The sequence below is a fragment of the Psilocybe cubensis genome, chromosome 4 (assembly GCF_017499595.1).
Source record: "Psilocybe cubensis strain MGC-MH-2018 chromosome 4, whole genome shotgun sequence".
NCBI classification, from domain to species: domain Eukaryota; kingdom Fungi; phylum Basidiomycota; class Agaricomycetes; order Agaricales; family Agrocybaceae; genus Psilocybe; species Psilocybe cubensis.
The window spans coordinates 2,712,470-2,737,078 of NC_063002.1; the positions used below are offsets into that span (position 1 = coordinate 2,712,470).

The following is a 24,609-nucleotide window of genomic DNA, read 5'->3' on the forward strand; positions in this document are numbered from 1 at the left end:
TTTGAGGCTTTCCGCACGGCCAAAGAGCTGATTTTTATGATTATGTACCTTGCATCATGAGTTCAACTCTAGGTACAAATGACCATGCACTAGACAAATGTCGTAGCCAAAGATTGCACCGCACTTGTCCATATGCCGAGTCGAACGTCTGACCAAAGTTCATAATATTAGTATGTATTAATTTCATCCAATCTAAACACAACACCGTTTAATCCTTTAATTCAGTTTTCCTTGCTTATCAATGGAGGAAGAGAAATGAAATATCATCTAAAATTTCTGACATTACTTGCTGCAGACAACGGTCCGGGTGATATTAGATTGGTATTTCCCAATTTGATCGTTCCTCCGTCGATTCGTATGAATCTCACATCTTCCCTCAAAAGGAGTTGTTCAGTGAGTTTCGGACTCGGTACGGCTCACCGAAGTATTCACCGTTTCGACTATTCAAATTTCAATACCAGTCGGTTATATATTTTGCACATAGTAACTGTCACTCAATTTAGTAATACAGCGCCATTATGCCTCAATATTCTCCCCTTTACATGAGAGATTTCCCTCCCAATGGGATTACTGTGAAGAAACGGAAGACGGCCTCCATTTGAGTACCACTGCATTGACAAAATTTGTTGGAACTACGCACGACCATCAACATACAAGTCTTCAATCATTCGTTATTCTACCTATTATGTAACGCTCATCATAGATCGGATGCACCCTGGACATTAACTTTAATAGAAACATAGAACTCACTCATGACGTTTTACAACGTTTGCCATCACTTTGGGTCCACAAGATAAATCCTTCAGAGTCTCAGGGTGTTGAAGGTTTCTGGTGAAACAGTGCAAAGAGGTATCTCCCTAAATAATCATAATGCTTGAGTTTACCCAGCTTGTTGTGAGACTAATCGAGCGCATTTTCCAGAGTACTATTGTGTTGAACACGACACAATGCTTCAATGAGCTAGGACACTATTTTGACTCCTTTTAATCATCTCCTTTAGTATTTATATTTATAAGAATAACTTACCCCATATGGAAAATATTCCAAGCAGGCGCCCACCGATTTCCGACTCGGACAATCGAATTGCCCTCATCTCTGCAAGTTGTGGCATGTACTGATAGGTTCCCTTAAATGATCTGACCGAATGATTGTAGCATGTCACATTTTTTGAAAGTTAAATATGATATGTGAAAGATAAAGGATGGGCGGCGTCACCGGCCACATCATAATATCTAGATCAAGTCTAGATAACGCGGCTTGGCGGCCACAGTAGAAAATAGATTTGTGGTTCAATGAATACACATTGATACAATCGATCATTAGGAAGGTATGCCAGCAGCGTCATCTATGATTTATTTCTATATTCACTTCCATATATCCCAGATTCCATTGGAATGTACTTTTGCAGTAACTTTGGCCTCTGGGCACCTTATGCTAACCCGTGAGCCAAATGATCTCCTTCTGGGAGTCGGTCATGATTGCATCCCTAAGGGACAACAACAGGTGGCATCTTGTGGTCTACTGAAACGTGACGGCGCCTTACTAAATCCCATCAATGTATAAGCAACACGAAAATGTCAAACGAAGACTTCATATTCTTCTTGATCTCGTCCTATCATTACAGTAACAAACGGATATGATATCTTGACACCGACAAAAGAATACTCTCTTCTCGTCTTCTAGAAACCCGAAAAGACTCCAACCGGAAAGTCGATATAGTTTATTATCCTTCTTTCACGCATGTGCTCGAGACGATGCTACTAGCGTGCCTTAATTGCTTCCCACATATGACGCAGCAGTACCTGACAATGCGAAATTAATTTGAATTCGGAATGTAGCTATTTCCGGGCGCCTCATTAGGATTGAGTAGTAGCCATGTACTTCCTGTTAGGCTGTTTGGGACATTCCAAATTCCTGTTGTAATTCGAACTGGAGTGCGTCGGGATACTAATTAAACAGTGCTATATTCTGCTTTCAGCCTCGTGGCGCGGAGGCTTGTTGCTTATGAGCGGCTTCACATTGTACATACTTTTAATTGGAGTTTATTAATAAGCCACTTTTCCTCGATGATTCGAATTAGATGTAAATTATGAGCCTGCATGTGGAAATTTCAATTTACACCGTGAAGCGCGGTGGCATATGTTCAATATTGACTCTTTCATAATGTCACACCTTTATGTACATGCAACTACTTATAGTTTCTATTACTGGATCAATCACCACAGGAAAACGGACAAACGACGGCACTCCGTTCTGAGGGGCAAGTTCCTGGGCGGCTGGGCCCAGTAAAATCGATTATGAGTATCACAGAGGGAGTTCTAGTCCATTTGTATATCTGAGCTCTCCTCTTTACCAATATTGTCCCACAGATTTTTTTTTAAAACTTGAATGTTGCTGCCAGTTCTGTTGTATCTCTCAAGGATGCATCACATCAACGGAGCTTTGTGTCCAATGAAACAAAATCCGTGTTGGCAGAAAGGGTCTGATAGTCATCTTATGACACTTTTCCCATTGTTCCCCGCTATCGAGCCCAGATACTTCTGGACGAATGTCAGAAAAGGTCTTATTAATACACGACTGTTAAAAACCTGACTTGTGGACCCTGTGCAGCTAGATCGTATCGCTGAAGTGTTGTATTTTGATATTATTATATCACTTGTAGGATCCGAAATGCTATGATTGTTCTCAATGGTCTGAGAGATATCAGATAATCTGATTGAGTGGAGGTTGTGTTCCAAGAGTCCTATTTTTGTCCTATGCCGCCTTCCATGCCGACGCACCCTGTTAATGCAACTGACTCCGATCCTAATCTTCAATGCATTACTGCCCTCGTGGGACTATGGTTCCCCATTTTTAACTATGTTCTCTGGAGAATGAAAATCATTCTCACTGAGCTGTCCCAAGCCCGCCTGGAGGGATGACCATCTCCTATTGCCAGGATTTCGGCTGTAACTAATGCCGACAGCACAACTGTGCAGTTAACCTTCTCTTCTACAGTGTTCAAGTTCAAATACACAAATATAGAAGTCATCTGTGTTTTCGGGGAGTCATTTCAACGACAGAGCGCCGAGTTTATTGCTTTGCGGATATATCAGGAAAGGTATCCTCCTTCCCAATTACCATGCAGTGAGTTGAGTTTCCCCTAGGATAGATAAGAATAACAAGTATGTCTAATGGGTGCCCCTTACCCCAGTGGTTACAAGTTTAAATAGCGTGAAAATATGCGACGTGCGATCTCACGTGGTCATACTTTGCTGGGAATCTAGTGGAATAACACTTGTACTTGAATAAAACTGACAGAGGCCCGTCGTTAAGTATATCCCACTTTATGGTGAACACAAATAAACCATCATATGTCCTGGCTTAGTATTATATAGCATGATTTAAATAGCAAGCTCATAAATTTTGCGGCCAATAATACATTGAAACGGCACTTCCAGGAAAAATGGTGATCATTTGGTGGTATAGTATTCAGTACATTCTGGCCTTTCTTTGTCTCTCCTAGACAGGCTTAATACTAGTATGATGTGACGCGTTCACGGGCTTTTCTTGCATTGACAAAGTTGCATGGGCGGAAATGCATGTCAGAGCCAGCCAATTAAGACCACTCAGGCAAAGGCTCGTGTCCATCCTGTATACGAGGGGTCGTGTATAACGGGGATTTCCCGACATTCCTTTCTCTTATACAGACTAGTCACAGGTCGAGTCCATGCCGTAGAAAACCCGGATTTGACATAGCACTTACTTACATGTGACCTGAAATTTCACCTAGCGCTTATTTAGCTGACACGGACATGACGTTATATCAAACATATCCGTGTACTGCCAGTGTTGAACTTCTTCAGGCTGCCATGAGTGTGGAGTCGATCCCGTCTTAGACAAACTTTATCGGGTACTTCAGTGTGCGTAATGTAACACTAGAAGCGCAGACTCCCAGATTCTCTCAATTAGAACTTGCGGTCATATCATTGAATAGGGTGTAATATAGATTCGGACACAAGTAGAATGACATTGTGGTGGTGGTGTTGTTTCTTTCGTAAACAAAGTAGAAAACTAGAGGCAGGTATTATACAAATATGCGACAGCAGTTCAAGTAACATGTTACAAATGACGGTCAAACTTCAAACATTACTAGTTTACAACCAAAACAACAAACAAGAGAGCATACAGAAAAGTAACTCACGTATCCAATTATTAAAGAAATGTAGTCAGTAGACATTCCTACTGATCTCTTTTCTCCACGTAGGCGTGGAGATGATGTCCCCGATATAGAGGGATAAAATACTCCCTGAACTCGAGATCTTTCAACCTATACAGTTTATAGTGCCGGCCGTCCAAGAAGTGAATTGAGATGGGTGACGCAAAAAATATGGCGTCAGTAAAGGTATAGACACAGATGTAGCCAGAAAAAGAGAAGCGGGGAATGGAACAAGTCCCACAGGAGGGCAATGCTAAAATAGATAACAAGGTAAGAGACACGTACGAGGAGTGACCGTCGTCTGTGAGTTCTAGTTTGCGGAACATATTTCCCAGTATAAGGTAAAGCTCACACCATGCAAGGCTGAAAGGAAAAGTGGTCAGTTAGTTGTCGATTCTCTTCCCAACTAATGCCACGCCGAGAGATATGAAAAGACGCCGGAGTAACTTCTAAAGGTCCAAAACCTAAAACTCACTTGATGCCAATACACGCCCTCGGGCCCTTAGAGAATGCAACAAGGTACCGATCCAACGTCGCTGCCGAATCAGGTCGAAGCCACCGCTCAGGAATGAACTGCAAGGGATCCGGGAAGATATCCGGGTTGCGATGCATGATGGTATTTCCCATAGCTATTGTTGTCTATTGGATGAAATCGTGGGTCAGCCTGAGTTCAGATTTTAATACAGGGTCTGGGATTGGGATAGAATCCAAAGTAAAGATAGGACGGATCCAATTGAGGTGAATGAAATGTTAGAATTAGAACGAAGGAGACCAATCGTGGGCAACTTGAATCGGGAAACACTCGAAGAAAATTAGAATGTAAACATAGAAGAAGAACAGGCCCTCGTGGGAGAAGAATCCAGAATAAGAAATGCGTGCCCAATTTTTAGCAAAAGAGACTTGTGATTGAAGAAAAAGAATACACAGATGCTGATCGAGACATTGTTTCGGAGAACCATCAACAAGAAAGAGGGACTTCGACCTCATTCGTCGAATGGCCAATGTCATAAAAATCATATGACGGACGCGTCTGTCACACACCCCCGTCCATCTCACGTTTCCCTTCCAGAAACGATATGAAAGCGATCAAAAAAAAAAAGCAGAAACGAAAGCTTGGGCGAAGTGCGCTCGTGTGAGAGATAAACATATGATCTAATAAACCATCACGGACGTTCTGAACATCCGAAGCAGCCTGATGATGTAAAATGGGCTTGCTACAGATTGAATGAGGAACACAATATGAAAAGTGTAGAATTGAAGTTGAGAAAAGAAAAGGCGTCTCTGAGGCTGATGCCATGCTCGGCATTGCCTGCAGAGATGATCCAGATAAAAGCAAAAAGTAGGTCTTGAAAAACAGAAAACGCAAAAAGGAATGAAGGTGAGATTTATCCAACATTGCGGAACTAAGACAGTAAGAAGCCACCTTCTGGGTCCTTCTACAAGGACATGTTTCAAGGCTACCAAAATAAATTGGCTTGGTTAATCAGCAGACAATATAGCACCCAAGCCAGGCTCAGCTTGCAATGGATGATACACGCCAGGAATTTTCTATAGGGGCTTCGCGAGGAACCGAAAGCCGTTCAAAGTCGTGCAAAGAATAGCTGCGTACGCCACATCCCAAATAGGAATAGGAGTGGCCCGATCGCCAGAGCTTGATTTAGTTATGAATGTCCCATAATTATCAGTTCTGGCGATCGTCCGTAGAGCCGAGAGCTGTGTGTCCAAGAAAGAATAAATGTAAAGGATGCAAGACACCAGAATGCTTTATATGGGTTCGTTCAGCTTGGCTGACCATGTACAGGCACGCGAAAGCCCACAAATATGGCAGAGATGGGCAACAGTTACTGTTTAAGGAAAACAACAACACCCAATACAGGGAAAAACGCGCGACTGGAATTTGAAATAGCCAAACAGAGAGGATTTCAAAAGGAACAAAAAGAAGAACAAAAGCGAAAGGAGAAAAAAGAAGGAATAGAATTTGAGAAGAATGAACAAGACTCACCCCTGGCGGAAGGGAAAGACCTGCGACAACACCACCTGCGGGTCCGACGACTCGTGGCATTGGAGTCACAGTTCCCCAAGAAAGACGCAATGCTTCTTTGATAACGGCGGTCTGGAAAACTAGTGAGCATAGAGAGTTGCCGGCATTAAGCACAGAGAAAACACACCAGGTAAGGTAATTTTTCCAGTTCCTCATATCCCATCGGTTCATCGACGTCTGGCCACGCACCGACAAGCTCGTCCACCAATCTTTTTTTGACAAATTGGTCTTTAAGAATGTAGAAACTTGCTAAGGTACATGCGTTGCCGACCGTCTCGCTCCCTGCGAAGCGCAGATTAAGGCCCTCATGCAGAAGCCATAGCCTCAACTGCGCTTTCTCTTGGGTTGTCATTTGCTGGCTTTCTTCCCGTTTAACACCTGGAAGGCCATGTTTCTGCCCCTGATGCTCAATGAAATAGTGATACATGGTTTCGTGCTCTGAGTTGGTAAGGGTTTGCGGGTTTTCGAGTATTTCATCAATCTGAGCCCCAAGCTGATTAGCCTGATCATAATATCCCTTGGTTGCGGGCATAAGTGCCAGGCCAATCCATTGGGGACAATTGTCGGTAAGCGTGCGCAGAATGGGGATATGCTTGAACAGCCAGCAAAGGTGAAGCGTTGCGTCCATAGAGATGGCGACAGGATGGGCAAAACCAGCGTAATCAAGCGCGTTGAAACATGAGCCGAAGCAGTACGATGTGACGACATCCAATGTTACCGAGCGAAGGGCGAGATGGAGGTCGGCTGCTTTGCTTGCCTTTTGATATGTCAGGAGTTGGGAAATGAGGTGGTCTACGTGTTTCTGTATTTCTTGTTCCAGTCTTAGCGTTGCCCGACGAGAGAACAGTGGCCCCAGGGCAGCACGATGCTTCTGCGCCTGATGGAAATCGGTCTGACCAAAGACGGATTTGGAGGAACCGAAACACCTATACATCTTCTCGTCCTTTGGAAATGTGGAGCCCGTACCGTATATGTCGGCATAGGCGTTCGGGTCGCTGAAGTGCAACTGTAGAGGCGATTAAGAAAACAATAAATCAATTAATTATGTCCCGAACCTCATTAGGGCCGACGCGAACAACGGTCCCTGAGATTGATAAGGGGCTGGTTAACAATGCAGTACGTCAAAGTGCTCGAAGAAACTGTACCGTATCGCTCGTGTAGAACATGGAGGTGCTCTGACCATTCGCCATCACAAACAACATCGTAGTACGCTCTATAGAGCGAAGTGGAAGCTGCTAGCTTTGGACCAGGAATAATAGCCAACGGATGCCATGTCAATCTATACACAATCCTTGCAACAATGTAAAGCGGGATTAAGGCAATGGCAACGGGGAGGGCAGACTGCGCCGTAGGGGGGAAAGAGAAGTGGGACATGGTCTGCGCTGGTTCGCTTGTCTTTCCACAAACTATTATAACAATGCTGGCGGTAGATCGTTCTTCTTGATACCGAAAAGGAAGGCCTGGAGGCGAAGATCCTGATTCACTCCTGTCAGTGCGTGCTGTGGGCCGGATTGATTATCAGGCAGAAAATGTGTCAATAACGTCCGCCACCTCTTCATTACCGTTGTCTACATGACGATCTTAGCCTCAGGGCTTAGCAAGTTAAGGAAAGACATGTTTCCTAGAATGGTTGGTGACTTCTTGCTTTCTGTCTTGTCCATTGTCGAAAAACACGCTGCTGCACAGAGTTGCCTCGTGGGCTTGATGTTGATAGGTATAGGTGTACACAATCTAGCCGATACGGCCGTGATCATTGTTCATGGTCCATGGACCTTCTCACCTGATCACCATCATTTATTGTTTGCAAACTAGCTGGCGAAAAACGGCTGTACGATTTATGGTTTTGCAATCCTTTGTGGGTCCTTTGTGGTCCCATTGACTCGCTGGAAGAAAGTCTTTCAAAAAGTGCAGTCAGTCGCCCCTTGGCTTTTTGTGGCACTGTGTTGAGGTCAGTAATTATGCGAAATTGAGGCTTAGGCCCCATACCTTCAAGGTGGAACCCCTTTTACAATTTACAATCGACACCACTCAAGTTGCCCAGACTCACGAAGAAATGTATACCATGGCCTGATTCGACAGGGACTCTACACATAGTACTGTATGTGAAATATCCTCTGCAATTGTATATAATTTGAAATGGAGAGTAAATGTTCGAACTGGCTCCCATTACTCACCCAGCATACCAGGAATATACACAATTATAAGCCTACCTTGATCTATAACATGAACATGTGTATGCGAATGATAGTTGCGAGGCAGTTTTGTGCAGTGGCTATTACCGGGCATTGGTCTTCTTTTGTCTGGCAGTGTTTTCCAAACCGCGCACTGAGCCAAGACATTGACAATTTCAGATTGAATTTGAACAGGTTGAGGGACATCGCTCCGTACAACAAACGGAAATTGTGTATACGGTGCATGCAATTAGGTGTAAACAGGTACCCAACCGAAGAATGCAAATTTGCAAGGGACGATGAGGTCGGGTTCAATTCTCTCTATGTTCTGTAGCTAGGAACTGATGGCTTCCACTCTGAGCTTCAAACAACGTGCATGGGCGAGAGTCCGGCGTGACTGGACTTTCTGGAGAGCAAATGAGTGCATGGCTCTCACAGTAAGTAATTGTAGACTACAGACAGACGAACTCTGAGCTGGAGATTGATGTGGTGCAGTACGCCAGTCTACGCGGGGCACGGTCAAACACGTGATCAGGCATCTTACCCTTCAGCCTTTCGCCGTGTCCACCAGCACACTCGTTCTGTTGTCGTCTTGCGAATCCTAACCACTGCGCCCAGGAATGGGCATCGCACCCCAACCGCCTAGCTTCTTCCCGACTACAGCTCTGGTTAGTAAAAGTGCCTTTTGTCCCTTTCAATCACTAACAAAGTGTCCAGGATCATGCCGCGGCGGGCCTTGGGGCAGGCATCGTCACAACGCTTTGCATGAACCCTCTTGATCTTCTCAAAATAAAGCTGCAGGTTGCCACAAAAAATCCATCATCGTCTTTAGGAAAGCATATCTGGGTATCTCTGAAGGATATACAGCAAACACAAGGATGGCGAGGCCTGTACCGTGGTCTGGTACCCAATATTGCCGGGAATGCATCTAGTTGGGGCCTTTACTTTCTTTTGTGGGTCAATATTTGCCGTCTTTTCGGACTGCTCACCATCATGTGCACATAGCTATAACATGTTGAAGAAACGGGCATCTGGAGGGGACATCACAAAGCCCCTTTCTGCTCCAGAGTATCTTCTATGTTCTGCTCAAGCGAGTTCGCACTTTCATATGTGTCCGGTTTGGTTCATCCAAATTTCTAACCAAAATTTTGGTTCTTTGCTCAGGTGCTGTTACTGCCATTATGACAAATCCATTATGGCTAGTTCGTGTTCGTATGTTCACCACTGAAGCTAGTTCACAGCATGCGTACCGTGGTTTATGGGGTATGTCGCTTTCCATTTTAAATTTTCTTCTTTTTTGGCGAGCAGATGCTGGGATGATTCGGAGTTGATCATAAATTTTGGCCAAGTCACCGGAAGCTAAAACGTCATCTACTTTTTCGTATTCTTTTGATGTGTGCTTCCCGTAATGCCTATGTCACACCTCTTATTCGCGCGGCATCGGTGTCAAGCATGTACTTGCTTTCTTATACTAAGGAGCTAGACTCTTATTAAAGGCTAAAGGATGAAGCACGTGGTGTAGTGCGAATTGGACTGAGGTCCTTAGATTCCACATCAGCAAACCATGTCGTTTTTATCAGTGACGGTTTATTCCCATTTGTTCATCCTTCTTGTTGCTCTTCTACTATCCATATATTGGAAACTGACGTCCCGTGCTATCAGATGGCCTTACCACCATAGTCCGGAAGGAAGGGCCTTTAGGTTTATTTCGGGGCACATCGTTGGCTCTCGTTGGAGTGTCTAATGGCGCGATACAGTTCGTCGTATACGAAAAAATGAAGGCATGGGGCTTTGAAAGGAAACGAAGGCAGCACGAGCGCGCGGGAATACCTTACAGTCGGGAAAGTGATAAGCTAGTACGTGATTTTTTGTCATCTGGATTGAACTGCTATGTTGGGCCACGATATACATTTGGGGATGGAATCAATCCAGTTTTTCGCCTCGCTTTTCTCTATCAATTGTATCAATTGCTGATGCTATGACTATAGTCCAATTTTTCCTACACCGTGATGTCAATTACGAGCAAGCTTGCAGCTCTTTCGGTCACCTACCCATATCAGGTTGTGAGGTCCCGCATACAGGTTAGTGGAATTTCGTTACTTTCGGTCTAGTCTTCCTTCCGCAATATTGCCCCTTTTTTATCCCATTTCCATCTTACTCTTTTTATTCCGCCTTCCATTTCGTTCTGGGACTTCCCGCAAGTCTGGTTCCCGTTGGCTGACAGCATGTCGATTTATGATTGAAGTCCTTTATGGGTGCAAAGGTTGCTCATGTCGTCATGCATTATTTGATCGGTTATCCTTCTATTATGTCTCTATACCATGCTTTTCTTTTTTTTTGTATGCAAATTGCCCTAGTGAAATCTCTAGGACATAATAAACTTATGTTTGAGTTATTTATTTTTCTTCTCGCCGCACCTGTTCTACCCCTTTTATGTGTATCCTGATTATCTTCTCATTTTCTTTTGCTAACACCCGTGTTTTGCCCATGACGCTATCAACCTCGCATTCATCTGTTCTAGAACGACGCGCAAGCTGCCATGTTTCCAACGATACCTGCCACCATCAAACGCACGTGGGCGCTTGAAGGCACTCGTGGATTTTTTCGAGGGTTAGGAACGAACCTCGTTCGTGTGCTCCCTGGGACAGGCATAACTTTTGTTGTGTATGAAAATATCGCTTGGTTGTTGCGAACCACGGCGAAGGAGCGTGAACGCAGAGCCCAGCTGCTCAATGACGTGTAGACAACTGCGCACGCTGGCTCGAATGGAGTTTCTTGTATAATGCGCATGGTTGATTGCGCATTATGCGGGTTCAAGAAGTATCATACAACATCCCTTCTTTTTGCTTTGCTTCTATAATTCTAATGCATATATGTACTCTTATAGATATTTGCCGCCCTTCTACTGCTTCAACGTTACATAGACTATCTAACCAACATCTACATATCTGATATACACAGAATCGCATACCTTCCTCGTAGCGTTTATATGAAGGCAATCTTAAATTTGTAGAGGTGTACTACTTAAATTTGTACTGTCCTAAAGAATAGAAAACCCCCGCACACCTTGATACATAATCCTTGATCGAAAGCACCTTCAAAAAAGCAGTCATCAGCAATGATTACAATTATTACAACACGGTAATCAAAGAGAAATATCAGTGTAACTATAACTTCATTAGGCCGTCATCGCAATGATAGCGCCCACTCCTACAGCCGTATGCCCCCCGCGTCAAAACGAGTTGGAAGGCTGGCCGGAAGAGGGACTGGACACTTTGGGAGTGCCCTCAAGCTTAGAGGCATTATGCCGACAATTTTTCAATCATAATGGGTTTGGGGTATTCAAGATCCATAGATAATGTAAACAGTGTCTTACCTTCAAGAAGCTGAATGTAAACGAGATGCGTGTTGTCACTATTTTCGACAGAGGCGTTAGTCCGTCCCAGATTGAGAGAGCGGAATGAGACAGATCATGATAGTTTGAACTTTGAAGTGGTTTGTAAAATAAAAACGCAAAATAAAAATACATCCATTGTTTGGTTACAGCGTGTGGTCATAATATTGGGAGGCTGATGCCAAAAGAACTACTAGTAGTAGGGTACGTACTAAACTCAATGTTCAAATTTGCTCAACTTGCGATTCGTATGAGACTGGCGCTTAATTCCATACCACCGGACGGCTAACCTCAACTTCAATTTATCAAAAAGAACTTCGGAACCAAGGAGACTTTGAAGACTCAAAGACTCAAGGAGCGAAGCTGAGAAAAATAAAGGCAGTTGTGTCGGTACTGAGTAATAGAATTGATCCATTTACTATGTAAGTGAATAAACGAGACTAGGACAGCTTCTAAAGTTATGCGAAGGAAAGAAAAAATTCAAGGATAACTTTATTCGATCTCTGAACGGTTTGTGTTCGCACCTCCAGAGTCATAGTAGTATTGGAGAGCAGAATGAAACGCTCGTCAGCACGGCGACTTTACATCGATGAAGCTAAACGACGTAAACGTAAGAAAATCGGAATGATGTAGAAAACGCTCGATATCTATTCCATACAGTTAGAATCATAATGGTAAACCACGGGGTGGTGGCGCCCATATTCACCCCTGAATCCCACATAGGAAAAATGATTCACAAGTTATTGTCGTTTGGCGATTGGCGTAACATCAGTGACACTGCCAGCAGCAGCCATAACACGTCGACTAAGGCGTCGGCGAAGGTTTCGATCCCGAGTTACAGTATTCGGAGGTAAAATAAGGACTTCATGATCCTCAGAAAAGGTGACTTTGAGGGAGCTTTTAGGGCGTCCAGGTCGAGGAATACTAGTAAAGCAAGAAGGTAGAGAAGTAATTTCAGGACTACCACGCGATCCGAGGGCTTCTGATGGAAGACCGAATGTTTGTTCCTCCTCTTGCACAGTGATCTGTCGTATGGAACGAGGGTCAATGGTGCATGGGCCAGATGGGGTGAGAAAGACACATTCTAAAGGATGCGACTGAGATTATTAGTAATCGGAGGGTATACATAAATTGGAAAAGCCTACAGCGTTGCGCAGAAATTGATCAGACGGTACCCCATCCAAAAGAGTTCCAGGAACAATATTCTGTATTTCTTCACAGGTGCTGTTGTCCAACGAAGCCTAAAACAATCAGATCTCAATCTTCAGAGGAGTGAGACATTATTCACCTCGATAATGTTACGGAGCAACTTTCGGGATAACCGTACAACAAGAATTCCCCCGAGATACCCGAGAAAAACCAGTGTTATAACAAGCAATAACCCGGAACACGGAGTCCTTGCTCCTTGTTGAAAGATTCTAAAAGCAAAATCCTCTGTACAGTCCTGCGGGATTTCAGTATGAAAGTCGGCAGTAGGAAGGCTGTCCGGTTCCATAGCGCGATTGGCATAAATGTTTGACATAACGGACTGTCCTCCACTTGAATCAACTAGTTCAGCGGCGATAGGGGGCCCGGGTCTGGGCTGGGGAATAGGTTTCTCGCCAGCATTAAGTTCGATGCTCCCTGAGCAAGACCCACCCAACGGAATGAGGGGAGGCTTGTTAAAACAAGAATGTGCGTAAGAACACACAGTTTTGCCTGCAGTCGATATGCTAAAAGGGAGCGCAGTCGCATACCGCTCAATCGCGACAATCGTTAATACAGCAACAAGAGCAACAAGCCAGACGTATATCAAGTCCAGTCGCATACCCCAGTAGGGCTTAGGGGGAAAGAGGTTGACAACAACTGACTCTGGTAGGACAGTAGACGCATGTGAGTGATCAGTCTGTGCATCCCCCCGAGGGTGGATGGAAACTTTTAAGCCAAGGATCGCCATTGAAAAAATGGGAAATTTTGGGGTATTGGTACTCAATGGTGATGAACAAAAGATGACGGTGAAGAAAATCGAAAGATGGAAGGTGGTTTAAGCTATCCTTGAGATTTGTCAGATGTGGCTGACGATCATATCACTGTCGATCTCTCCAGTCAACGCGGGTCACCAATTGACTTTAGTACTGTGGTATGATTGTTATGACACGTGGTGGTGCTATTTATCTCTACTTTAATACTCACACAGCGAAACTCTTCTGGTTGTAGCCGTGAGGGATCATATAGAGGGACGCAATTGGATACGGTAAAGGCCAGCGATGTAGAGCGGTAAACGCTAAAGCTGCTAAATGAGCTTCTCTGTGCCTTTTACTTTTGATCCAAGGGACGATTACTGAACGCTAACATACGATAACAAGCATATCAATATGTTAATATGTTGGCCGGCGAAAACTCTGCTGTTGCCAAGTGCTGCTGAAGGCGTAAGTTCCTTTTTCCCTTGGCTCTCCATTTGTCGTAGGGTATAGTGACAATCCCAGGCCAGATATCGTCGGCGTTGCCGAATTTTTCGGTTGGTATCCTCCCAATGAGGCAAGTTCGATATAATAGAGGTATGGGAATACCCGCTTCAACAAGATCTTGAGCAATCTCCAAGAGTACTGGCAGTGGTGCACGACGCAAACGTCCGGTCGCGAGGTAAGTGTCAAGAGTCTGCCGAAATTGGCGATGATAATAGTAAACGGATTGGGGTTTGCCCTTGAATGGTCGGCGAGCAAACTTCAAAATTGCATTAAAGAATGGTATGTCTGGACGTGGAATATCCAAATGCCGTTTTTCGATTTTCGCCTGTAAACCGAGTTGGTCCAATTGTGATAATTTTCGTTCGATGGCTGGTGCAGCGTCCTTTACCATACGGTATATGTCCATGGCACATTCACGGGGCGAAGGCGTCATTCGGTCAGGTTCGTTTTTCATCTTGAATATCGTTCCGTCTACTTCCACCACATTGCTTTGATGTCGAAGTCTTTGAAGCGCTTTCACCCGCCTTCCATGTTTTTTTTCCCATACCTCCATACTTTCATAAAGGTGTATCATATTCGTATATATATGGATTGGTATGCACCATGGTGTGACTACACCGTTCTCGTCTGGCTGCCAACTGTGCGATTCTGCGACACGAATCCATAAAAATAATTTTTCCGCCTTCTTGAACTGCTTAGCTTGGACAAGGCAAGTGAGGAGAGCACCGAAAACCACTGGCCCATAATCAGATGTATGACATGGCGATCTGGTAAAGCCCAATCGGAGGCTTCTGCAAGTTATCTTATCGAAGCCGGGAAGGAGGGAAGGAAGAGCCGCTATGATAGTGCCATGACGTCCCTCAGCAATAAGGCGGCGGAGGTAGGCGTCCAATATATAGTTATCTCCTGTGTGTTTAATTTGTTTTAGATCGTTAACTGTAATTGGATTATCCAATGTACGTAGTTGGGTGAGATCTAGAACCTCCCCAGCTCGATCAAGAATAGCGTGCGTGAAATTGCTTTCGGTGAATCGCATGAGTAGCATATAGCGCCAGACTTTGGCGGCCAGTGGGATGGAATATCGGTTGTTCAATGAATACCCCAATAATGAATGGCAACTATCGCTATCCAAGATAATGGGATATTTTTTCCTCACTTTCGACAATGAATCGATTAATTTGTCGAGTACACCGTTAATGTATGAATATGCCTGCACTCGTATAATATTTCCATCGACGCCGGTTACCCAGACTTCATCGGGTCCACGAGGACAATGACAGAGAGAAGATAGGAGACGTGCGATGTTAGGCATTTGGATGAGTTGTTGGTCAAGAAAATTGGCTAAATTTGCAAGAGCTTGGAGTCCGGCCTGATATTGGAGCTTTGCACCATATGATGTCGGAGGATTCGCTAGATAATCGTCGGCCAAATGGCAAATATCTGCGACGTGGGCATAAGTTGGCTTAGGGGTTTCCAGAGCTTCGTTCGCCTGAGCATGGCGAGCCTGACAATCCCTGATAAGGACACCAAAAAGGAGGGATGCAAGAATGATTTCCCCATTGATAACGCATAGAGTTATGAGAAGCTTGAACATTCTGCTAGAGCGACGTTGCCTTGACTGTCGAACCAGCCCTAAAAGGCGAATTGCAAAGCCGGTACGCTTGTCAAGCGCCTTAGAAGGATCCAAGTGGAGGATGCCGGGACTTTCCAATTCTTCACGAGAGGGCAGTTCTTTTAAAGCTGACTGCGTCTGAGAGGCATGAATAAGCCCCGAATATATCGCTTCTATCGTACGGCATTGCACTCGTATTCCAGAGGAGACCATATCACTGGCAAGCTTTGAGGCCTTATCAGCCATCCCTAAGCGTAACAAACCATGAAGAAGGGTGTGACAAGGAAGGCGAGGAGATACGCCAGGTGAAAAAGCGAGGGCGATTGAATCAAATTCCTTCATGGATGTGAAGCTGCCGAAAAACTTGTCCGCAGTTTTTGGTAAATCTGCATACCGAATAGAATTGATGATAACATACGCGTCGGCGACGTTCTTCTCGTGAAGTAATTGACGGATGGCAAACGCAGCAGCACGTCCCTGTGCAGCAAGGGTCAATGGGATATCAGAGGATGGTCCCGATTCTGCACGGTGTTCCGGGTTGGCCTCGTCAGAAGAAAGTGGCGATGGAGCGTTCCGAGAAGATAATGCGGTAGAAATGGCTTGAAATTGGTGACGGATTGGGGGTATTATAGGGCGCGCCCTTGGAATTATGTTCCGGGGTGTTGAAGGCCATGGTCGAACGACCCCTCTAAACGCGAGCCCTGCTAATTTTTGCAAGGTGTGCTGCATATGAATTTATGCATAACTAATAAGAATGAATGAGGAATATATCTGATGTTCAATGAAAAGACAAACCAGGCGTTTAGGGAAGGGACCTCAGTATATAGCCTGTGGACACTGCTCGTGGTGAAAAAGTATCATGCGCGGGCTGTTCCGGGCAGACCGATGTGGCGTAGACGGTAGTTGTTAGTCCACGTGACGAACACTATATCAGTTATATTCGACGCGGCGTCGCGTCCAAGTCGCGTCTAGGCTGGCGCCACCGAGATGATCACCCTCTCCTGGAAAAATACCGTGCTTTGCACGGAAAGTTGGGAGGCAATTTATCTTGATATTTTCCAAGTGTTTTTCAGCCTCGATTACAATGTTTTCAGGCATATTTAAAAATTTTTGGGTGATCGAAAAAGCAATGTTGCTTTTGTGTTGCTTTGATTATATTGATTATTACATGAATGCCAGTATTATATTAGAAGTAGCACTGTTATTTGTAAATTATGTGAATGTATTGTTGGTCACGATCTCGTCATAGTACAAGTAAGTATTCGTTATTGATTTGACGCAGGGTGAATAGGGGAAACGGTTGGTTTAAATTCCATCATTGAATGTTCATCTGTAATTGTTTAAAGCAAATCGTGGAGAACGCGATCATATTGGTGAGGCATGTGAGCACTAAACGATTTGAAGAATGTAATCAGCAAAATATGTCAGATGGACGCATGGATACTAACGTTAACATGTCTCGCGCAAAAACAATCTGGGAGAAAACTTTCTCTACATCAAGGACTTCGAAGAGACGGAGTTTGCCTTTGTCCGTCCGGGCGGCGCCCTTATCTTCTGAAATTTGTTGTAACTGGTGCGATGGGTGAAGATCCCCTTCCCGCATAGCCCATAAAACACGTCCTGGAGGATACATATCCGCGTTTTGCATGTTGGCTTCCAAAGTTTTACGTACTGAAACAAGCTAACTCCACGGTAAATCTTGCTGAACATTCCAAAGATAAAACAAAAACATACCCAATCCATATCGTCTTGCGATCCTTCACCATTCTTTATTTTCTTCGCGCGCGCGGTGACAGCAGACCACCCTTCGACCGCGTTTCCAGACTCAGCTTCACATAACCACATCGCCGCATTTTTTAGGTCCCGGACGGAACCCAAAGAAAGACGCGAAACGATATCATGGGAATAGACAAGAGATACAATAAGCTTGTCGGATAATCGCGAAAGAGCGGCATCCGTTAGTGCACTATCACCTATGATGAATAAAAAGTGTCGATAGCTAGAGTGAGTAAAACATACGGTGGTGCGAAAGCATACACGGAGACCCGTCTTCCAATGGGAAGACCACTTGATCGAACAGTCAAGCAGGTCTTTGGATCGGCCCAGATCTATGAAAAATTCGTAATTGGGAATTAGGCTCAGAGTTTGACACAAAAGACATACCATTCCTAAGATAGCGGCAACGCCTGCACCTAAGCTATGACCACAGAGCACGAGATCTAAAGGCGTGATAAGATAATTCCTCGGTGCAGAGGAGAAATGGCACAAACCATATTCCGGGTTGTTATAGAGAGCCTGTAACACAGCTTGATGGACGGGTTTGCCGACGTCGCCCATGGCTTTAGCCAACCTCAACATGCCGCCATGAACATGATACTTGTGGTCGGAAGAGCTTTCCTCTTTCTCCGAGATTTCTGGGAACACAAATTGACCAGGCACGGGATTTTCGTCGATGTCCGAAGACGACGGCGTAGTCGCGGGCTGGAAAACATCGGGTTCGCAAGTCAGATCAACAGCAATCTCGTTTAGCGACATGGTTCCTAATTAAACACGATCAAAACCTGGAGTTATATGGCGGCTATTTAAAAATAGAAACCTCTGATGACAAGAACAACTTGTCCGCGGCCATGATCCGTTAAAACCCAAAACCGAGGCATTAAGTGCTCTTTGCCGAAGACCTAGATCAACACAAGTTATCAAAAAACGATTTCGAAATAAAGACGATGATAATCACTGCTGTGGCCTTCATTGTGTTCTTCTTCGACCTCATGTGCGCAGCCTCCTTGTCCTTGGCCGTATGTGAATGAGACGTTGACTGTTCAAAAATTTCTTGATCGTGCTTGCCGAGCAAAACATCCCACCACGAATATTGCAAAAAGATTTGCGCACTCCCCAACGCCTCGGGAACATCCCCATCACCCGCAGCTTCAGCCTCAGCTGCATCCACGGCGTTTGCCAGTTGCGTTTCCTCCAGCTTCTTTTCTCGCGCCATTGAAGCTGATAACGATGTTGACGGTGGCGAAGTAGAACGTTTGGTTTCATTGCTACCCCCGAAATAACTGGTAGAAACACCAAAGAACAGTAAGCTAGCACCACCGTACCCAGCTAGAACCATCTTGGAAAGGCGCCTCATTGTGGCTTTGAGGTCTTCATTGCTCGGCGCCAAAGGCGATATGTCGACCGGCATGCCCGCACGCGAGGGTCGATGACGATTTAAAGATATATTGGACTTGGTCCTCGACAAAAAGGCAGATTGCGCACGCGACCGTGGCTCAGGTTCCCCAATATCGGCCGCAATGATCTGTGGGCCTTGTTGGCCAGGGAAGATAACATCGGAAGTGACTCGAATACGAGATGATCTACAGGGTGCGATTGAATACTGATGGGTTGTGATGTTACGGCATATACGGAGTACCTCAGCACGTACCTATGTGTCAGGGTCCTATGTGTTTTCGGGGCAATCTTTACATCCATTTCTCTCAAGTACTTAAACCAGCGCTTCTCTTGCCATTCTTGGGTAACACCTTGGAGAGAGACCCAGCCGACGATTGCCCGCGCAACTTGTGTAAGTCCATACTGGTTTCCGGGCACAGTCCCATCAGCATTCTGCACCGTCCACTCCCGACGTACAAGGTCGATGAAAGAAGCCAATGAAAAGGATGCGTCGCTACTTCCTGGAAAAATTACGGCTAGTACATTGATGGAGCTATGTGCCGCCAACAAAGACGTGGATGTGATGTATTCGCTTAGATGGATGGGTGCGAGGGTAATTTGCTCTGCGATAGTCAGAGCGGTGGAAACGGCGTATCCAAATACTGGTCGAGTTACGGTACTTCCTCCAAACAGTGCTATGTCGAGAACTGTCGAGGTCAGGCCGACAGTTGCTGCGGCAAGACCTCGAGCTATAGAAAACTGAAAAAAAATAGATGAGGGACTTCGATGCTTCAGTGCGCAAAGGACATGAACTTACTCCTAACCGAGTTCCAGCCTTGGCAGCAGAAAATCCAAAGGAAGAGGCAGAATGAGCGAGATCGATGCCCTGTCTGCTATAAGTATCCCAGTTCTTGGCCATGCAAGTCTGAAGAAAGAAAGCAGGATGATGAAGCGCAGGTGAGCCAGCTATAAATACTTGCAATTGGCGCGTGAATTTCGAGTTCACCATGGGTTAGGGTTAATAAACGTTATAAACGTTGATTTGTTGTGACTGCAGATCAGTTGCCTCACTTGAATGCATCCACCAACTTCTGGCCAACAACAGATCAACCTCACGTATAACATCCATTGTTCTTTGGGCGCTTCTGTTGAGCATGAAACCCTATAGAACCATGCTAAGTGAAAAGGGGCTACACTTGTGCGAGGTGTGCGAAACAGTTCTCCAGGACATGTTTAAATCTCCTTTCCTAATTGTATATGAATACCGCGTTCGAGAACGCACATGAAAAATTGGAAAGTCTTCTCATTCTAACCTCTGATCGCTGGCTTGATTCTAATCTGTCGACCAACTTGTCAATCGCTCAACATTCGCTCACTTTTACTTTCCTTCCGCGACTGGAACATCTGACATAAATCCTTGACCACAATGAGGATATCTGCAAGAGCACAGGGAACAATCCCTGTCCCAGTGCCTATGATTAGTGCACCTCCGATAATCGACACTACACCCTACTCCCCTGCTGGATTATTGGCCGTCAAAATCTACGTTTTTGGAGGGCTTGCATTCATGATTGGTGTGGTGTTAACCGCTATCGGCTTTTGGATATACACCGTTGTAATCAGAGGTGAATATGCAGATTCACCTCCGTGGCTCGACCTGCACCCAGAGGTACGCACAGCTACTTACAAGCGGTATGAAGACTGCTCATTGATTGCTAGCGTATGCGAGAGAAAGAAAAGGCTCGCATAGCTCGTCTCAAGCAGCAGAAGGCAGAAAAAATAGAGGCCAAGAAACGCAAGCAGGAGGAAAAATTCACTCCTCCACCTGTGCGCTATCAGCAACGTAAGGACGGCAGGAACCGTGCTTACTCGCTACCGGCTAAGCCTGCTCTACGCAAGCCGTCGGACTCTTCTTCTACCACACTCCAGATGCGCAAATCCAGCATGTCGTCCAGTCCCACTAAAGGCAAACGCGTCAGTTGGGCATCATCTACATCTACCCTTGATGTGAACGGCTGTGCGTCTGAGAAACCGATTGAGGAGAAAACCGTCGCCAGCAACCCTCGCCGACGCCGTTCAACTTCGCAATCGCAAACCTCTCTTCCTCCCCTTCCTCCTTTACCCTCGTTATACGAAATCATCCACCCCCTGCCAGAAGCGCACACATACGTTTCTCCGTCTGTCGAGCTTCGTGCCCGCCGCGGGAGACAAATGATAGCTATGACTACACCTGAAATAGCGGCTCGATGGGCCATGCCAAACGAACCCATCACTAGCAATCAAGTTGACCCACTGGATGAATTTAAAAATCCTTGCTAGGTAGAGTTGTATGACACATCAAAAATAGTCTTTTCCGTTGTGTACAGTTCTCGAAATTCCGCGGGCGAGAATATATTATATAGCCGACCTTTTTTTGCTAAAGGGAACTTGTGTAAAGCAAAGATAATCAAAATCAAAATGCAGAGAAAGTCATTATCAGACAATTTACATATCATCGGCCCGCAAAGCAAACCTTCATGGATGCAGAGAACCTTCAAATTTAAGAAGTCGATTGAAACTTCGAAAATTCCCCAAATCCGCTGAACCCATCTCCATTGTCTGTTCTACGACTAAACGAAGGCAGAATTATCATCTTCATTCATATTCCGTCCCATCGTTGCTCATTTTGCGACTGTGATTACTCAAAACACCAAGTGTAATTAGAAATACAATCCTCAGTAACATGAGCGAGTTTTAATTGCAGTGACGGTTGCATCAAAGTTGTATTTGACTAGAACAACAATCATTCAGTTTGACACCACGCTCCGCCGATGGTTGACATTATCATCATGTTATTGGCCCGCATCCTCCGTGTATAAACCCACCTAAAACTTACTACCACTATGTTTGCCCGTCATTGTTAACTTCGGCTTTTCCCAGATTATGCGCGGCACTTAGTAATTCTAAATAGTATCAACCAGTCTACTTTTGGCTTGACACACAATCCAAGTTAATCAATATAAGCAAGTTGGTTGTATCGAACCGCAAATACATTCCGCGGCGCATCTGACGTCTTCCTTGCACAAAGTGTCGTATCTATGATCACTATAAAAAGCCTCGACTTGTTTTGCAGGGACGCGATCCCGTGAACGAGCCATCAATTTCTCCACCTGGCGAAGCACGATGATGCTCTAGATGAGATATATACCACTGCACCCAGGACAACCGAAGCAATCGCAGGATACGCGATCGCTTGGTTTGACTGTGGCTGGATTATGATAGCTGATTGCCAGTATTTATCAGCTTTCCAACCATATGAGTCTCCGTAAGGCAAGACAATCCTACAGTTGGTCCGTATGCCACGGGCGAGCCTCTCAAATGTCCGATGAATCCAGCGCTGCTAGGAATCAACGAAATTTTGAAACATCCATCATGGTTTGTAGTTTAATGTCTCCGCGAAATGGTTGACAGTTGAGACTCATCACGTTGCTCTTGCCTATCACGCGCGGAGAGCGGGTCACTATCTGAACTGCAGGACGCGTTGTTACAAACTAGATGGATGTTTGTTAATTATAACATGGATTTGTTTTCTGATATTATTAGCGATGAGAGGTGAAGACTGAGTTGGGTTGTTGTGCATCAACACTTATTAAATTAAGTCTTAACAGAATCGAATGACAAGCAAGATAAAATAGATCAAAGAGTTAAGGCATAAACTGAACCTAACTACATAAGGAAGATCAAGCAAAAATGGTGCGTCACTTGCTTTGGTGCCGTTACCTCAGCTTCTGTATTAAGCTAGTCATGGTGGTCACTAGTCTCTTCATCTTCCGTAGAATGCAATGCCTGCAAAATTTGTTCTTGACGGAGCCACTTCTCTGGTGGTGTGAAGTACCAACAACAGACGGCGAAGATAGTGATGCTCCCAAATATGACACATGCCTACGTTCAAGATCATAAATGTGAATCAAATAATTCAAAGAGAACACCCACGAAGTTGAAGTTCTCCGCAGTGACAGGGAAGTAGAAAGGGGAGAGCATGACCTAGACGAAAACTAAGACGCAAAATACGCGTAAATAAATGTGGTACTTACGGATACAACCAAAGCATTGAACAGAATGGTTACAAGATAGAATAACTTTCTATACTTGCCAAGGTAGAAATAGGATGTTTTAAAACTGTTCGGGGTCAGGGTAAATCGCAAGAGAGCAATTAAACCGTAAGCCGCAATCGTTGGGACACCACCAGCAGAGACGAGCGACGTAAACGCGACTTGACTAGGCAGAATGCTGCAAAGAAGTGTAGCTGCAAAAAGATAGATGACCGTGACCGCATGTTTAGGTTGCCCTTTTTCATCGACCTGCCCGATCCATTTCGACATCGGAAGCACACCATCGCGAGCGACTGCAAATACCAAGCGAGAAGCTGCCACAATGGCGATGCTGGTGTTCTAAAAGGAAATTAAGTCACCAAAGGACAAAAAACTGGCTCGTATTTACCAAGATCAGGCCAATGACAGCAATGATAGTCATGAAGATGCTGGCCCTCTTTCCCAAAGCAACAGCGTAAAGCTGAACAAAAGGCTGAGGAGCGTTGGTAGCAAAGAAGACATCGAGGCTGGGAGTACAGAAAAGGAAAAGTATTGCTGTTACGAATCCCAAGACGCCAGTAGCGATGGCGCTTGACAAAATACCCTTTCCTGCTATGACTCTGATTATATCGCTGAGTATCTGAATTGTAACGAAATTAAAAAATGCATAAATACCTTGCATTCTTGGTTTCTTCTGCGATGTGACCAGAGGCGTCAAATCCGGTCATTGTCCCAGCAGTGAAAAGGCTAAGTTACTGGTCATTAAGGTGAACAGTTGAGGCAAACAAAACACACACAAAGATAAAATCCAATTCCAACCAGGAGGGGCACCAGTTTCGTTAGCTGTACAAATTATGAGATCGTGATTTCTAAGTTAGTGTCTGTCCACATTACCTGTCTGGAGGAATACATCATGTGCAGATCGGAAACCGTACGTTTTCGACACCCCAATGGGAAGCCAGATCAAACAAAGGAAAAAGTCCAGCATCATGATAAAGATAGACGCTCGGAAGACAAGAGAGTATACCCGTGGCGGGAGATAATTGATGGCAACCGCGAGTAGCAGCAGTCCTTCCGAAATGACCCAGATCAAAGACCGCCACTTGATGTTGTCGTTGCCGACACCTCCAGGATAGTCAACGTCCCAAACAGCTAGTTGGGAAACGATATAGTTGGCAGTTGTCTGGGAAAAAATTCTTAGCACAGAGTCAAGGCCAATTTCAATTGCGCTGGCAGACCTGACAATTTCCAGCAACAAATGTCATCCAGGCGGTGCAAGACCACCAGGCAACTGTAAACCCAAAGAACCTAGCGTATTTGGGACCAGCACTCTCAGCGGCCCAGATATAGATAGACCCGCTGAGTGGTAGTGCCGAACATATCTCAGCCAAAACGGCTGCTGTGATTGTCATAAATACTATAGTGATCAGATAAGAAGACCTGAGCTATATAAGCAAGGGGGTGGTAGCAAACAAAAAACACTGTCACCATATTGCAGCAGGGCCACCCGCTGATAAACCAAG

The 24,609-nt window shown here is 45.0% G+C and overlaps 7 protein-coding genes across 7 annotated transcripts; 2 read left to right on the plus strand and 5 right to left on the minus strand.

Annotated features, from left to right (window-relative positions):
- Nucleotides 1-4,221: 4,221 nt before the first annotated feature.
- Nucleotides 4,222-7,613, minus strand: JR316_0005100 (Cytochrome P450 monooxygenase; the record flags this gene model as incomplete). The annotated part of the gene is made up of 7 exons (XM_047890864.1): nt 4,222-4,309; nt 4,484-4,561; nt 4,674-4,837; nt 6,201-6,311; nt 6,367-7,245; nt 7,295-7,323; nt 7,385-7,613. 7 exons carry the CDS (start codon nt 7,611-7,613, stop codon nt 4,222-4,224), a joined length of 1,578 nt encoding a protein of 525 aa, XP_047750625.1.
- Nucleotides 7,614-10,419: 2,806 nt separating this feature from the next.
- JR316_0005101 (Mitochondrial folate transporter/carrier) lies at nt 10,420-11,153 on the plus strand (the record flags this gene model as incomplete). The annotated part of the gene is made up of 2 exons (XM_047890865.1): nt 10,420-10,491; nt 10,932-11,153. 2 exons carry the CDS (start codon nt 10,420-10,422, stop codon nt 11,151-11,153), a joined length of 294 nt encoding a protein of 97 aa, XP_047750626.1.
- A 1,391-nt stretch (nt 11,154-12,544) lies between these two features.
- On the minus strand, nt 12,545-13,740 carry JR316_0005102 (uncharacterized protein; the record flags this gene model as incomplete). The annotated part of the gene is made up of 3 exons (XM_047890866.1): nt 12,545-12,901; nt 12,950-13,045; nt 13,093-13,740. The coding sequence occupies 3 exons, from the start codon at nt 13,738-13,740 to the stop codon at nt 12,545-12,547; spliced, it is 1,101 nt and encodes a 366-aa protein (XP_047750627.1).
- Nucleotides 13,741-14,153: 413 nt separating this feature from the next.
- JR316_0005103 (uncharacterized protein) lies at nt 14,154-16,592 on the minus strand (the record flags this gene model as incomplete). Its single annotated transcript, XM_047890867.1, has 1 exon — nt 14,154-16,592. One exon carries the CDS (start codon nt 16,590-16,592, stop codon nt 14,154-14,156), a length of 2,439 nt encoding a protein of 812 aa, XP_047750628.1.
- A 611-nt stretch (nt 16,593-17,203) lies between these two features.
- Nucleotides 17,204-19,935, minus strand: JR316_0005104 (Diacylglycerol lipase-beta; the record flags this gene model as incomplete). The annotated part of the gene is made up of 10 exons (XM_047890868.1): nt 17,204-17,252; nt 17,312-17,544; nt 17,598-17,829; nt 17,883-17,971; nt 18,027-18,082; nt 18,134-18,403; nt 18,460-18,541; nt 18,598-19,222; nt 19,291-19,775; nt 19,834-19,935. The coding sequence occupies 10 exons, from the start codon at nt 19,933-19,935 to the stop codon at nt 17,204-17,206; spliced, it is 2,223 nt and encodes a 740-aa protein (XP_047750629.1).
- A 507-nt stretch (nt 19,936-20,442) lies between these two features.
- On the plus strand, nt 20,443-21,335 carry JR316_0005105 (uncharacterized protein; the record flags this gene model as incomplete). Its single annotated transcript, XM_047890869.1, has 2 exons — nt 20,443-20,685; nt 20,736-21,335. The coding sequence occupies 2 exons, from the start codon at nt 20,443-20,445 to the stop codon at nt 21,333-21,335; spliced, it is 843 nt and encodes a 280-aa protein (XP_047750630.1).
- A 1,458-nt stretch (nt 21,336-22,793) lies between these two features.
- Nucleotides 22,794-24,498, minus strand: JR316_0005106 (putative amino-acid permease; the record flags this gene model as incomplete). Its single annotated transcript, XM_047890870.1, has 8 exons — nt 22,794-22,937; nt 22,989-23,039; nt 23,090-23,446; nt 23,496-23,706; nt 23,762-23,833; nt 23,884-23,929; nt 23,981-24,269; nt 24,325-24,498. The coding sequence occupies 8 exons, from the start codon at nt 24,496-24,498 to the stop codon at nt 22,794-22,796; spliced, it is 1,344 nt and encodes a 447-aa protein (XP_047750631.1).
- Between the last annotated feature and the right edge of the window lie 111 nt (nt 24,499-24,609).